Source organism: Protopterus annectens, chromosome 10.part0 (assembly GCF_019279795.1).
Source record: "Protopterus annectens isolate FY-2018-M chromosome 10.part0, PAN1.0, whole genome shotgun sequence".
NCBI lineage: Eukaryota > Metazoa > Chordata > Ceratodontiformes > Protopteridae > Protopterus > Protopterus annectens.
Genome location: NC_056744.1, coordinates 1,837,381,822 through 1,837,397,539, shown reverse-complemented (window position 1 = coordinate 1,837,397,539; position 15,718 = coordinate 1,837,381,822). Strand labels below are relative to the sequence as shown.

The following is a 15,718-nucleotide window of genomic DNA, read 5'->3' as shown; positions in this document are numbered from 1 at the left end:
TATTAATTGTACAAAACTATGAACGTCATCCTTTGAAATCACAAATACCTACAAATTTGCACTAAATGTGGTTAGTATGTTGTTTGTCTAATCTGTTGCAACTGCCATGGGCTCATCTCTATTGTTATTGTATTACTATGTTGTACCATATTATACATACTTGTCTCTTAGTTTGTTTCATATTTTCATAAGATTTTTTCTCTCTGTGTCTGACCTTGGTTGACCAATGGTTGTGTCTGACCTTGGCTGACCAATGGTGCCTCTCCTTAGCCACTGTCCATTCCTGTGTGGTCCTGGAATTACTTCAACCCATGCATGCGGGGATCAAGGAATCCTGGTACAGTGTCATATTGCTGTCAGGGTTGTTTTCTATTATGCCCTACCTCCCTGTTTTATAGATTCATAGGTTCATAGGTAAGTACTAGGCTAGCTGCCCCTTTGGGCCATTTAAGCCTAGACAGTTTTCCTTTTTTACCTTAAAATAACCTATCCCATTTGGTTATAAACTGGTCTTACCCATCCCATGGTCGATAATTATATACTGCCCATAATGAGATGGGATCATACACCAAATCATTTAAGGGGACAATTTAATTTCTCCCTGCGCATGCCTATATTTTCTTATGGGTAGACATGTAATGGGGATGTGTGGTATATCATACCACCTCTGTGGTGACTCAATCAAAGTCCCCTTTCTAGTTCCATTTTAGAACACCCCTCCCTTTGTGTCCTGAGCCTCCATCAGGGATCTAATGCAAGACGTGTGCAGGTGCATGCCCTCCCATGATAGGCACACCTGTCCATCTTCTGCCATGGGCCAAGGCTAGCACTTTATCAATTTAATCCATGACATGGCATAGTTTGCTTCATATTTTCTTTCTTTATGCAATAAAATCTTGACTGAAAAAAAAGCTTCAGCGAGCAACTCCATCCATCTTTAAAATAATACACAATTAAAGTGACTTATATTTGTAATTATATTGCCACATGTTAAGTCTTTCTGCTGGGTGGGGTTGCAGCTGAAAAAGGTCTGCCAGGAATAGTTCTCCTGTCCAGTTAACAAATGTTTATCTTCACATATATATAATGCATGTCCATAAAGTTCCATGTAGATGCACTGCTATAAAACTGCATTTTAACAAACTGGCATTACTTGTTATCTGCTTATCATGAATACAACATGGCTGTACGCACAACTCTCCATTTATATTATCCCTGTACCATCTGTGTACCTGTCTGGACTTCAGTGTGTACTACCCTGCTCAACAGTCTTCTCCTACATCAATTCCTTCCTTTATTCTCAGTGGCCAGGCAGGAAAATAATCATTCCTCTGACCAGGACACCAACCTTGTACTTACAAATAAATAACTAAATGACTATGATATGCTGTTTCTTTGAGAGCTAAATCTTCAGCGCAAATTGGACCACATTTGTTTTGTTAACAACAGGTACGACGTGGCTACTGGAGACTGTGGACATGATCCTAAACGATGGGGATATAGAGAAGTGTCAGCGAGCCCCTATATATGACCGAATTCCTTTCCTAGAGGAGGCTGGATCAGCATCATTTCCAACAGGTAAATCCAGTGGGCAAAAGGTTATAGCCCTACATACAAACATATATATTTGTATGTAGGTCTATAACCTTTTTATATTTTATATATATATATATATATATATATATATATATATATATATATATATATATATATTTTTTTATCTATAAATATATGTATGTTTGTGTATATGTGCATGCTGTTTTCACCCTAGAAAAGAAGGTATAATATAAATGAGCACTATATTACTTGCTAGCATGAAATAAATATAATAATAAACAGGCTTGCAGAAGCATTTTATATATTAAAGTGTAATAGGTGTACTAGATAAATTAGCAAGGTAAAACCACATTCTATAGTAATGTCTTGACCTAGAAAGCTGATGGATCTGCTGTTGTTGATATGTCTTCTAAAATAATTTAGATGGCATGTTGCCATTAAGTGTGAATGCATGATTACATTTTTAGAGGAATGGGAAGAAAACATATTTTCAAAGATATTGGAGTTATTCAGAAATACTTAGTACATGGCATTAAGTAAAATAGCTTGATAAATAGTGATGTGTAGGGAAAGAGTGATTAAGAGACTCATATAATGAAGTCGTCATGTGAGAGAAATAGTGCGATATTCATGGTATGTAAATTACTGCATGATGTTATGGAAATGAGGCCGTACATGCACACGGGACTTATTCTATGTACAAGTGATGAATTTAAACATGGCAGAGTGATTCAGAGACGCACAGATTCAGTTAGATGATCTTCAGTTCTTATTCCTTTGGAATGTCAGGATATTTTGCAGTACAGGAGCTTGACTTGTGCTGGTAAGCATATCAGGAAGGGCATGTATTTAATACATAGACAGCTGAGGTGAATACAATGTGGGCATGTATTTAATACATAGACAGCAGAGGTGAGTACAATGTGGGCATGTATTTAATACATAGACAGCAGAGGTGAGTACAATGTGGGCATGTATTTAATACATAGACAGCAGAGGTGAGTACAATGTGGGCATGTATTTAATACATAGACAGCAGAGGTGAGTACAATGTGGGCATGTATTTAATACATAGACAGCAGAGGTGAGTACAATGTGGGCATGTATTTAATACATAGACAGCAGAGGTGAGTACAATGTGGGCATGTATTTAATACATAGACAGCACAGGTGAGTACAATGTGGGCATGTATTTAATACATAGACAGCAGAGGTGAGTACAATGTGGGCATGTATTTAATACATAGACAGCAGAGGTGAATACAATGTGGGCATGTATTTAATACATAGACAGCAGAGGTGAGTACAATGTGGGCATGTATTTAATACATAGACAGCAGAGGTGAATGCAATGTGGGCATGTATTTAATACATAGACAGCAGAGGTGAGTACAATGTGGGCATGTATTTAATACATAGACAGCAGAGGTGAGTACAATGTGGGCATGTATTTAATACATAGACAGCAGAGGTGAGTACAATGTGGGCATGTATTTAATACACAGACAGCAGAGGTGAGTACAATGTTACATAGACAGCAGAGGTGAGTACAATGTTACATAGACACAGAGGTGAGTACAATGTGTACAACACTGCTTATTTTCCTGATACTCTGAGGGCCAGTGATTGCACCTGCATTACTATCGAGGTCCATCCCATTACACATGGTGTCAGGTACATTAACTAGAACTGCTTCCACTCCATCAACTGTTAGATGGTGTGTGGTGCACAGGTTGTTAAATGCAATGTTTCTGATCTCCACCTAGGCAATTCCCATGATTCCTACATCTGTCACACATGTGACCTCTATTAGTGTCTTGCTCTACTCAGTATATTAGTAATACAGACAGTACCCCTTCTACTTCCAGATGGTATATAATGCACAGACTGTTATATACAGTGTGTCTCTGTCCCTATTAAGTCCCTATTAATATAATATTTTTTCTGAGTAACACTTTATCCATGTCTTTTCTTCAGGCCTTGAGCAGATTGCTAAGATGACACCTCCCAGAATAATAAAGACTCATCTCCCTTTCCACGTGGTTCCTAAATCTTTCTGGGAACAGGGCTGTAAGGTAAGATTGTACTAACTTATAACGACAGATTTGTCCAAGGATCTATAGGTATAAAGATACTGTCTCATAGTGATATTAGGACCATGAGTCACTCTACCGAGTCCTCGTGTTTTTGGACTTTTTTCGACCATGGATTTGTAATTTTGTATAAAAGCTGCTCTCACCTGAATTTTGTTAAAGCATGCCTGGAGAGGACAGGCAACAGACTGAGTCATTTATTTAGTTACAGCTCATTTACATCTTAATATTTAGTCTGACTCATTGTGAAATGTTTCTTATCATGGATTAGAAGAGGAGAAAAACAAATCAGCACAGAGCCGATCATAGTAACGGGGTAAGTATGTCTAATGATCAGACTCAAAAATGCCCAGAAAATAGAAAAATAGTCTGTATTTAGGTTAGGCCAACTCTTTGTTATTAAATGGGAGAAGCTAGGAATTCAGCACAAACCATGAAGTATGTGACTGGGCAAAGAATGGGGGCAACTGTAAGAAGTTAGCTACAGCAAATGGGAAGACAAATAGGTGGATATCAGGCAGAATGGGACGGAATTATGCCATGTCAAACCCTAACAATTCCAGTCGAGTAGGATGAGAGAACAAGTGGATCCTGAGGAAACAGGTGGGCATTGTATGGGGAGATTAAAAAGGTCCTGAGTTTCAGAGAAGGGTCAGTTTGGACTAGAAACAACTGGAGAAAATGCATTAAATGAGGGAATAAAGGAGCTTTGAAACAAGACAATTACAAGGAATGTAGGAAGCGACACGCAGTTAATTCCCTCTGGATGTGGCGGGGAAAATTAAGAAAAGTGCCACGTCCGAGAGGCCAGCATGTGGTACAAATGCAACGTACATAGTTTTTCTCAGATGGCCATGATTCTGAAATAAGTTTAGTGACTAGTAAGGAAAGGTCGTGAGGGATAAGATGAAACTGCTGTAGACCTGCTATATTATTCCAAGAACAATAGAAAGGAGTTTGCACTTTCTGCTTGATTTCTGTTGTGGATAGGGGCCTAGCAGGGGGCACTTAAATTAGAAGATGGAGACTGACTCCAGGTTCAAAGAGTGTGACTTGTGGGAAAGTAGTGGTGCCTCTGACTGACGGACAACTTATACAGTGATGGCAGCTCTCGGCCCTGCCCTGCCCCAAGTCCCTAACCATTGGTACAACTAGTCATAAGGCTCTGCCTTCTGAAAATTTGTGGTCTCACCCTATGAAGGCCCATCCCTTGGATCTGTTGATAAGAAATAATTAGAGAGAGAGAGAGAGAGAGAAATATATAGACATATAGGAAAACTCAAAGGATATATGAGGACCCATGAGAGTTGGGTAGGGGAAATAGGAAGAGCAGTGATGGCGCCTTCTGTAGAGTTAACACAATTGTGCAGTGAGTGTGAATTAGTGAGTGTACGTAGTAACTGAGCCTTCTGTAGAGTTAACCCAGGTGTACAGGGCAGTATGAAGCAGTGAGCATGAGCAGTGACAGAGCCTTCTGCACTGTTAACACAATTGTGCAGTGAGTGTGAATTAGTGAGTGTACATAGTAACTGAGCCTTCTGTAGAGTTAGCGCAGGTGTACAGGGCAGAATGAAACAGTGAGTGTGAACAATCACTCTAACAATGCTTTAGCTAAGCATGCTAGGAGATGTAGTAAAAGCAAATGCTTTAGTTTTTCAGTGATAGATTTTGATAAAGATTTTTCTGTCAGCTTTGATAATGAAGACATTTTGGAATGGAAAGAATATTGTTGCCCATTTATGCTAGATGCATATGAATTCCCATGTTTAAAGACTACGAGAATTTTAAAATTTACCTTAAAGGAAACACTTAAAATCCTAGGGGTTAGCAGTGTTACATGACAAACTTAGTATTTAAGTTTGTTTAGTGTTTGGTTTCACTTCAGTCTGACGAAGTCTCTGTAAGGGATGAAAGCGCTAACCGAGTGAATTTTAATTGAATGAATTATATTCTTTTCTGGCTGTTGTTTTTCTATAAAGTGCAGTAAGAGATGCTCAGTGTCAGCATTAATGCAGCATATTATGAAAATTAGCACAGATGAAAAGTGCTGCATAAGACAGCAGGCATGTCCGCTGCATGCAGCTTGTTAGTAGGGCTAACACAAGTAAACACGTCAGTGTAAAACTGTCAGTTTATCTAGTCATACATCATGTCATGAGGGTCGACTTCCCTACCTTTAGTTGAATGCCAGTTGGATGAGGTTTCAGTTCATCATGGTCGTTCATCAATTTGAAAGTCATCGACTGCTGTTTTGCGTAGGGAATACCCATCACTGTAGTCTCTGTGTCTGTATCAGCAGTATTTCAGAGCTTTTGAGCTTTGCATTTTTCTCAATAGTTGTGTGATTGTCAAAATAGTGTATGTAAATAAGGAAATGTGGTGCCCCTCACATGGGGGATGCAGGTGGGCTTTCTCTAATAAAAAAAAAATTCATAGGTTCATAGGTGTGTACTAGGCTACTGGCCCTGGTGCCTTTACAAGCCTAGCCCATAGGATTACCTTGCATCATGCCAGCCGACCTTAGTTCTCAGTGCTTCTCCAGGTGAAACTTTGAGCAGTTTGTTTATTTGGTTAATTTCATCCGGTTGAAGCTTTGAGCAGTAATGATGGATACCATGGAAATTTCATCAGGTGTTAGTACAGGTGTACAGAAAAGTGCCATGCAGTAAGGATGGATAATCATATCTCTCAACTGTACAGATTTTAACAGAATGTCCAGAATTTTGTCTCATATTTCTGGTCCATTATTCATACAATTGTGCTTTTATGGCAAATTAGTGGCAAATCATTAAAGATTGAAGTTAGAAAATAATGACAGACATTTGGGTTTCAGACTTCATACCCTTCAGAAAATTCATGCTAGTGCAAAATCTGTTATGCTATCAACTTTCTAACGTTACAAGAGCAATAGTTAAAAATTGTCCCTTTTTTGGACTTTTGTCCTACTTTTATTTATGGCTTTGTCCAAATTTCTTGCTGTAAGAGGTTGAGAGGTATGAAGGATACTATGGGGATTTCATCAGGTGTAGTACAGGTGTACAGGGGAGTGTGATGCAGTAAGGATGGATACTATGGGGATTTCATCAGGTGTAGTACAGGTGTACAGGGGAGTGTGATGCAGTAAGGATGGATACTACAGGGATTTCATCAGGTGTAGTACAGGTGTACAGGGGAGTGTGATGCAGTAAGGTTGGATACTAATGGGATTTCATCAGGTGTAGTACAGGTGTACAGGGGAGTGTGATGCAGTAAGGTTGGATACTATAGGGATTTCTTCAGGTGTGGTACAGGTGTACAGGAGAGTGTGATGCAGTAAGGATGGATACTATGGGGATTTCATCAGGTGTAGTACAGGTGTACAGGGGAGTGTGATGCAGTAAGGATGGATACTACAGGGATTTCATCAGGTGTAGTACAGGTGTACAGGGGAGTGTGATGCAGTAAGGATGGATATTACAGGGATTTCATCAGGTGTAGTACAGGTGTACAGGGGAGTGTGATGCAGTAAGGTTGGATACTATGGGGATTTCTTCAGGTGTGGTACAGGTGTACAGGAGAGTGTGATGCAGTAAGGATGGATACTATGGGGATTTCATCAGGTGTAGTACAGGTGTACAGGGGAGTGTGATGCAGTAAGGATGGATACTACAGGGATTTCATCAGGTGTAGTACAGGTGTACAGGGGAGAGTGATGCAGTAAGGATGGATACTATTGGGATTTCATCAGGTGTAGTACAGGTGTACAGGGGAGTGTGATGCAGTAAGGTTGGATACTATGGGGATTCCGTTAGGTGTAGTACAGGTGTACAGAATAGTGTAATGCAGTAAGGTTGGATACTATGGGGATTCCATCAGGTGTAGTACAGGTGTACAGAATAGTGTGATACAGGAAGAATGGATACTACAGGGATTTCATCAGGTGTAGTACAGGTGTACAGGGGAGTGTGATGCAGTAAGGATGGATACTATTGGGATTTCATCAGGTGTAGTACAGGTGTACAGGGGAGTGTGATGCAGTAAGGATGGATACTATTGGGATTTCATCAGGTGTAGTACAGGTGTACAGGAGAGTGTGATGCAGTAAGGTTGGATACTATGGGGATTCCATCAGGTGTAGTACAGGTGTACAGAATAGTGTGATGCAGTAAGGTTGGATACTATGGGGATTCCATCAGGTGTAGTACAGGTGTACAGAATAGTGTGATGCAGTAAAGTTGGATACTATGGGGATTCCATCAGGTGTAGTACAGGTGTACAGGAGAGTATGATGCAGTAAGGTTGGATACTATGGGGATTTCATCAGGTGTAGTACAGGTGTACAGAAGAGTGTGATGCAGTAAGGTTGGATACTATGGGGATTCCATCAGGTGTAGTACAGGTGTACAGGAGAGTATGATGCAGTAAGGTTGGATACTATGGGAATTTCATCAGGTGTAGTACAGGTGTACAGAAGAGTGTGATGCAATAAGGTTGGATATTATGAGGATTTCATTAGGTGTAGTACAGGTGTACAGAATAGTGTGATGCAGTAACTTTGGATACTATGGGGATTTCATCAGGTGTAGTACAGGTGTTCAGGAGGGTATGATGCAGTAAGGTTGGATACTATGGGGATTTCATCAGGTGTAGTACAGGTGTACAGAAGAGTGTGATGCAGTAAGGATGGATACTATGGGGATTTCATCAGGTGTAGTACAGGTGTACAGGGGAGTGTGATACAGTAAGGTTGGATACTATGGGGATTTCATCCAGTGTAGTACAGGTGTACAAAAAAGTGGAATGCAATAAGGATGGATACTATGGGGATTTCATCACGTGTCAGTAGAGGTGTACATGAGAGTGTGACAAAGTGAGGATGGATAAAATGGGGATTTCATCAGGTGTAGTAGAGGCGTACAGGACAGTGTGATGCAGCAAGGATGGATACTAAGGGGATCTCATGAGGTGATAGCACAGGTGTACAGGAGAGTGCCATTCAGTAACGACAGATACTATGAGGATTTCATCAGGTGTTAGTAAAAGTGTGCAGGAGAGTGTGATACAGTAAGGATGGATACTATGGGGATTTCATCAGGTGCAGTACAGGTGTACAGGAGGCCGTGATGCATTAAGGATGGATACCACATTTTTCAAATGTACAGATTTTCATAGAATGTCCAGATGCTTGCCCCATATTTTTACCGTTTTTAATATATTAGTGGCAAATCATTAAAGACTGAAGTTAGAAAATAATGACAGACATTTGAGTTTCAGACCTCATACCCTTCAGAAAATTCATGTTAGTGCAAGACCTGTTATGCTATCAACTTTCTAACTTTACAAGAGCAATATTTTAAAAGCTGTCCCTATTTTTGGGACTTTGTCAAACTTTTATTTATAACTTTGTACAGATTTCTTGTTGTAAAAGGTTGAGAGGTATGATGGATACTATGGGGATTTCATCAGGTGTTAGTGCAGGTGTACAGGAGAGTGTGATGCAGTAAGGATGGACACTATGGGGATTTCATCAGGTGTACAGGAGAATGTGATGCTGTAAGGATGGATACTATGGGGATTTCATCAGGTGTTGGTACCGGTGGACAGGAGAGTGTAATGCTGTAAGGATGGATACTATGGGGATTTCATCAGGTGTTGGTACAGGTGGACAGGAGAGTGTAATGCTGTAAGGATGGATACTATGGGGATTTCATCAGGTGTTAGTAAAGGTGTAGAGGACAGTGTGATACAGTAAGAATGTGTACTATGGGGATTTCATCAGGTGTTAGTAAAGGTGTAGAGGACAGTGTGATACAGTAAGAATGTGTACTATGGGGATTTCATCAGGTGTTAGTACAGGTGGACAGGAGAGTGTGATGCTGTAAGGATGGATACTATGGGGATTTCACCAGGTGTACTACAGGTGTACAGGGGAGTGTGATGCAGTAAGGTTGGATACTATGGGGATTTTTATCAGGTGTACTGCAGGTGTACAGGAGAGTGTGATGTAGTAAGGGTGGATACTATGGAGATTTCATTGGCTTCAGTACAGGTGTATAGGGGAGTGTGATGCAGTAAGGATAGACACTTTGGGTATTTCATTGGGTTTAGCAAAGGTGTACAGGGGAGTGTGATACAGTAAGGTTGGATACTATGGGGATTTCATCAGGTGTACTACAGGTGTACAGGGGAGTGTGATGCAGTAAGGTTGGATACTATGGGGATTTCATCAGGTGTATTGCAGGTGTACAGGAGAGTGTGATGCAGTAAGGGTGGATACTATGGAGATTTAATTGGCTTTAGTACAGGTGTACAGGGGAGTGTGATACAGTAAGGACAGACACTATGGGGATTTCATTGGGTTTAGCACAGGTGTACAGGGGAGTGTGACACAGTAAGGATAGACACTATGGAGATTTCATTAGGTGTTAGTACAGGTGTATAGGAGACTGTGATGCAGCAATAATGGATGCTATGGGGATTTCAACAGGTGTAGTACAGGTGTATAGGAGAGTGTGATACAAGAAGAGTGGATACTATGGGGATTTCATCAGGTGTTAGTAAAGGTGTACAGGAGAGTGTGATGCAGTAAGGATGGATATTATGAATAATTTAGGAAGTCCAAGCTGCTAAGCGACCCTGGCCCCAGCGCCTTTAGCCATCAAGTACCCAGCTCACTAAGATCCATATCCTGTCCTTGGAAACGGACTCCTTTGACCAGAAGGCTAAGGACCCACTCCAATCTGATGTTTCACCATAGCATCTACCATCCTGCCCCCCAAAAGCTTTAAAAAGGAAACAAAACAGTATAAGTACCCAGCTCACTGAGATCCATATCCTGTCCTTGGAAACAGACTCCTCTGACTGGAAGGCTAAGGACTCACTCCAATCTGATGTATCATCATAGCATCTACCATTCTGCTCCCCAAAAGCTTTAAAAAAAGCAAAACAAAGTACCCAGCTCACTAAGATCCATATTCTGTCCTTGGAAACGGACTCCTCTGACCAGAAGGCTAAGGACCCACTCCAATCTGATGTTTCACCATAGCATCTACCATCCTGCTCCCCAAAAGCTTTAAAAATGAAGCAAAACAGTATAAGTACCCAGCTCACTAAGATCCATATTCTGTCCTTGGAAACGGACTCCTCTGACCAGAAGGCTAAGGACCCACTCCAATCTGATGTTTCACCATAGCATCTACCATCCTGCTCCCCAAAAGCTTTAAAAAGGAAGCAAAACAAAGTACCCAGCTCACTAAGATCCATATCCTGTCCTTGGAAATGGACTCCTCTGACTGGAACACTAAGGACCTACTCCAATCTGATGTTTCACCATAGCATCTACCATCCTGCCCCCCAAAAGCTTTAAAAAGGAAGCAAAACATACCCAGCTCACTAAGATCCATATCCTGTCCTTGGAAACAGACTCCGCTGACCAGAAGGCTAAGGACCCACTCCAATCTGATGTTTCACCATAGCATCTACCATCCTGCTCCCCAAAAGCTTTAAAAATGAAGCAAAACAGTATAAGTACCCAGCTCACTGAGATCCATATCCTGTCCTTGGAAATGGACTCCTCTGACCGAAAGGCTAAGGACCCACTCTAATCTGATGTTTCACCATAGCATTTACCATCCTGCTCCCCAAAAACTTTAAATAGGAAACAAAACAAAGTACCCAGCTCACTAAGATCCATATCCTGACCTTGGAAACAGACACTAGGTGGTGAGCTACCAAAATCATCTCAGAGCAGCAAACTTTTAGGCAATTGAGAAATATAACAAAAACGCCATACTTGCAGACAAAAAGAACTTCTACTGTAAACTACAGCAAACCCACCAAAATAATCCACAAAAGTCTGGGCAAGTATCAATAAACTCCTTCAACCAGGTCACTCTAGTTCTCCAACCCCACTAGGGGCCAGTCTTAACACTCCCCATCAAACTGCCAATGCCTTCAATACCTTCATCACAGAGGCCATACAATCTCTAGCCACTCAGCTATCCCCAAATAGCTCAAGCTTTTCTACCCCCATTCCTAGCTCTCTCCATACTTTCCAACTACAACCCATTTCTACTACCTTCATCTATAAACTTATCCAGAAACTTAAGCCTTGTACTCCTACTGCTGACCAGATACCTTCTGAATATCTACAAAAAGCTGCAAAAGTTGTAGCCTATTCTATATCCATCCTTATAAAGAGAACCATTATTGAGGGAACTATCCCAGCCATCTGGAAAATCTCTCACATTATTCCCCTACACAAAGGTGGTAACTCAAATGAATATTCTAACTATCGGCCCATAGCCCTTCTATCACCCTTAGCAAAATTTATGGAAAAATGTATTCATCGTCAGCTTCTAGACCATTTAATTCAACACAACATTCTAGCTAATAGCCAACATGGCTTCAGGCCATTTCACAGTACCACCACTGCCCTTTTATCCTTTACTGATTCCATTAATATTAACCGTAATAATAACAACCTCTCTTCGACACTCTTCATTGATCTCTAAAAAGCTTTCGATATGGTAAACCAACCTCTGCTAATAAATATTCTCAAATCCCTTTCTCTTGACACTCAGGCTGTACAATGGTTCAATTCCTACCTCAGCAATAGGCAGCAGGCAGTGCTCTGGGAGCACAACCTATCATCACACCTGCCAGTCACCCTTGGAATCCCTCAGGGCTCCATTCTAGATCCACTCCTTTTCTCACTTTTTATCAATGACCTCTGCTTAGCTATTCCTCAAGCTACCTATATTCAATATACTGACGATTCTACATTCAAATGCTCAGCCAATTCATCTTCAGAACTCCAATCCCTGACTCAGAAAGTATTTAACACAGTGAAGACATGGTTCTTAAAATGTCTCCTCTTGACTCCCCAAAAAACTAAACTCCTACTCTTTACTCCTACCAGCAAGTCCTCCCCTATAGAATTCTCAGTAATATCTAAGAATGGCCCCCTCATATCCCCCGACTCCACCACCAAACTCTTAGGAATTACAATAGATACTAACCTTACCTTTGATAGCCATATTAACAACACTATAAAAACAGTTAACAGAAAAATGGGCTCCCTATACAGGATTAAATCTTTCCGGACTCCTATAGCTAGAACCACAATCGTCCACTCCCATCTAATCTCAACTCTTCTTTACATCTCACCCATATATACTAACCTGAAAAAAAATAATCTTCTCAAATTAGCTAACTCCTACAACAATGTTGACAGATTTGCCACTGAGGATCCCTTTAGAACTCACCACTGTCAGAATCTAAAGCAGCTAGGTTGGCTCGAACTACAAAACCAACTCCAACTCTCCCAGCTTACCATTGTCCATAAGATCCGAAATCAACCTAACACTCCTATACTTTCTGACCTCATTATCCCCTACAAAAATCTTAATACCTTACGCTCTTCAAACAAACCTTTAGTTAGTATAAGCAAGGTCAACAACTTGGCAGGGGATTCTCTGTTCTCAAACTGGAAAAAAACTGGAACCTACTACCTAATGAACTCACTTTACTTACCTCCCTACTCCTCTTTAAACAAAATTTCAAAAGACACCTCAATTCTCATTGGTTATGCCCCTGCAGCAACCCTGATTAATTCTGAAGCCCTCTCTATTGTTATCTCCAAGATCCTATTTAGTTTAATAGATTAACTCTGCTTACTACCTATGAAAGCAGAAATCTCAATCTTGGAAACCTCAATGAACTACCTATGGTAACATCATGTATAATCTACTGTAAATTATCTCTTTTATCATACTGTAAAATGAGTTTTTTATCCTGTATGCCAATATTTGGATTTTTTTATTTACTTATGTTATTACTGCTTTTTAGTGTTGTTTTGTAATCCTTTATTATATTGTCTAGAGTTATGACTGCTTTTTTATTACTGTTTAGTGTTACTAGTGGAGCTTTTCTCCTCGGGCCTCTAATGAAAATGGACATATATCCAGCTAGACTAGCCCGGTCAACAAATGTAAAATAAATAAAAATAAAATTTCATCAGGTGTTAGTACAGGTGTACAGGGGAAAGTGATGCAGTAAGGATGGGTACTATGGGAATGATTAGGTATACCACAGGTGTACAGGAGAGTGTGATGGAGTAAGGACTGATAGATGCCATCAGGTGTTAGAACGGTGTATAGGAGACTCTGATGCATGAAGGATGGATACTACAGGGATTTCATTAGGTGCTAATACAGGTGTTCAGTGGAGTGTGATGCAGTAAGGATGGATACCATGGGGATTTCTTCAGGTGTAGTACAGGTCTACAGGAGATTGTGATGCAGTAAGGATGGGCTCTCGGGGCATTTCATCAGGTGTTAGTACAGGTGTGTAGGAGAGTGGGATGCAGTAAGGATGGATACCACGGGGATGCCATCAGGTGTTAGAAAGGTGTACAGGAAAGTGTGATGCTGTAAGGATGGACACTATGAGGATTTCATCAGGTGTTAGTACAGGTGGACAGGAGAGTGTGATGCAGTAAGGATGGATGCTATGGGAATTTCTTCAGGTGCAGTACAGGTGTACAGGAGATTGTGATGCAGTAAGGATGGGCACTCGGGGCATTTCATCAGGTGTTAGTACAGGTGTGTAGGAGAGTGTGATGCAGTAAGGATGGATACTGTGGGAATGATTAGGAGTACTACAGGTGTACAGGAGAATGTGATGCAGTAAGGATGGATACCACAGGGATGCCATCAGGTGTTAGAAAGGTGTACAGGAAAGTGTGATGCTGTAAGGATGGATACTATGGGGATTTCATCAGGTGTTAGTACAGGTGGACAGGAGAGTGTGATGCAGTAAGGATGGATACTATGGGGATTTCATCAGGTGTTAGCACAGGTGTATCGGAGACTGTAATGCAGTAAGGAAGGGCACTCTGGGCATTTCATTGGGTGTTAGTACAGGTGTGTAGGAGAATGTGATTCAGTAAGGATGGATAATGTGGGAATTATTAGGTGTACTACAGGTGTACAGGAGTATGTGATGCAGTAAGGATGGATACCACAGGGATGCCATCAGGTGTTAGTACAGGTGGACAGGAGAGTGTGATGCTGTAAGGATGGATACTATGGGGATTTCATCAGGTGTAGTACAGGTGTACAGGACAGTGTTATACAGGAAGAATGGATACTAATAGAATTTCATCAGGTGTTAGTACAGGTGTACAGGTGAGTATGATGCAGTAAGGATGGATTCTATGAGAATTTCATTGGGTGTTAGTATAGGTGTGTAGGAGAGTGTGATGCAATAAGGATGGATACTATGGGAATTATTATATGTACTACAGGTGTACAGGTGAGTGTGATGCTGTAAGGATGGATACTATGGGGATTTCATCAGGTGTTAGTACAGGTGGACAAGAGATTGTGATGTTGTAAGGATGGATACTATGGGGATTTCATCAGGTGTTAGAAAGGTGTACAGGAAAGTGTGATGCTGTAAGGATGGACACTATGAGGATTTCATCAGGTGTAGTACAGGTGTACAGGACAGTGTGATACAGGAAGAATGGATACAATTAGAATTTCATCAGGTGTTAGTACAGGTGTACAGGTGAGTGTGATGCAGTAAGGATGGATTCTATGAGAATTTCATTGGGTGTTAGTATAGGTGTATAGGAGAGTGTGATGCAATAAGGATGGATATTATGGGAATTATTATATGTACTACAGGTGTACAGGTGAGTGTGATGCTGTAAGGATGGATACTATGGTGATTTCATCAGGTGTTAGTACAGGTGGACAAGAGATTGTGATGTTGTAAGGATGGATACTATGGGGATTTCATCAAGTGTTAGTACAGGTGTAGAGGACAGTGTGATACAGTAAGAATGTATACTATGGGGATTTCATCAGGTTTTAGTACAGGTGGACAGGACAGTGTGATGCAGTAAGGATGGGTACTATGAGAATTTTATTGGGTGTTAGTATAGGTGTGTAGGAGAGTGTGATGCAATAAGGATGGATACTATGGGAATTATTATATGTACTACAGGTGTACAGGAGACTGTGATGCAGGAAGGATGGATACTATGGGGATTTCATTAGGTGTTAATACAGGTGTACAAG

General features: G+C 40.8%; 1 protein-coding gene across 1 annotated transcript in view; it reads left to right on the top strand.

Annotated features, from left to right (window-relative positions):
* The window catches only part of LOC122814089 (sulfotransferase 1C2-like), a 185,406-nt gene that overhangs the window by 24,501 nt on the left and 145,187 nt on the right, over positions 1 to 15,718 (top strand). The window contains exons 2-3 of the mRNA XM_044086699.1: positions 1,450 to 1,578; positions 3,535 to 3,632. Of these exons, the coding sequence (XP_043942634.1) occupies positions 1,450 to 1,578; positions 3,535 to 3,632 (227 nt within the window). The remainder of the gene's footprint in view (positions 1 to 1,449; positions 1,579 to 3,534; positions 3,633 to 15,718) is intronic.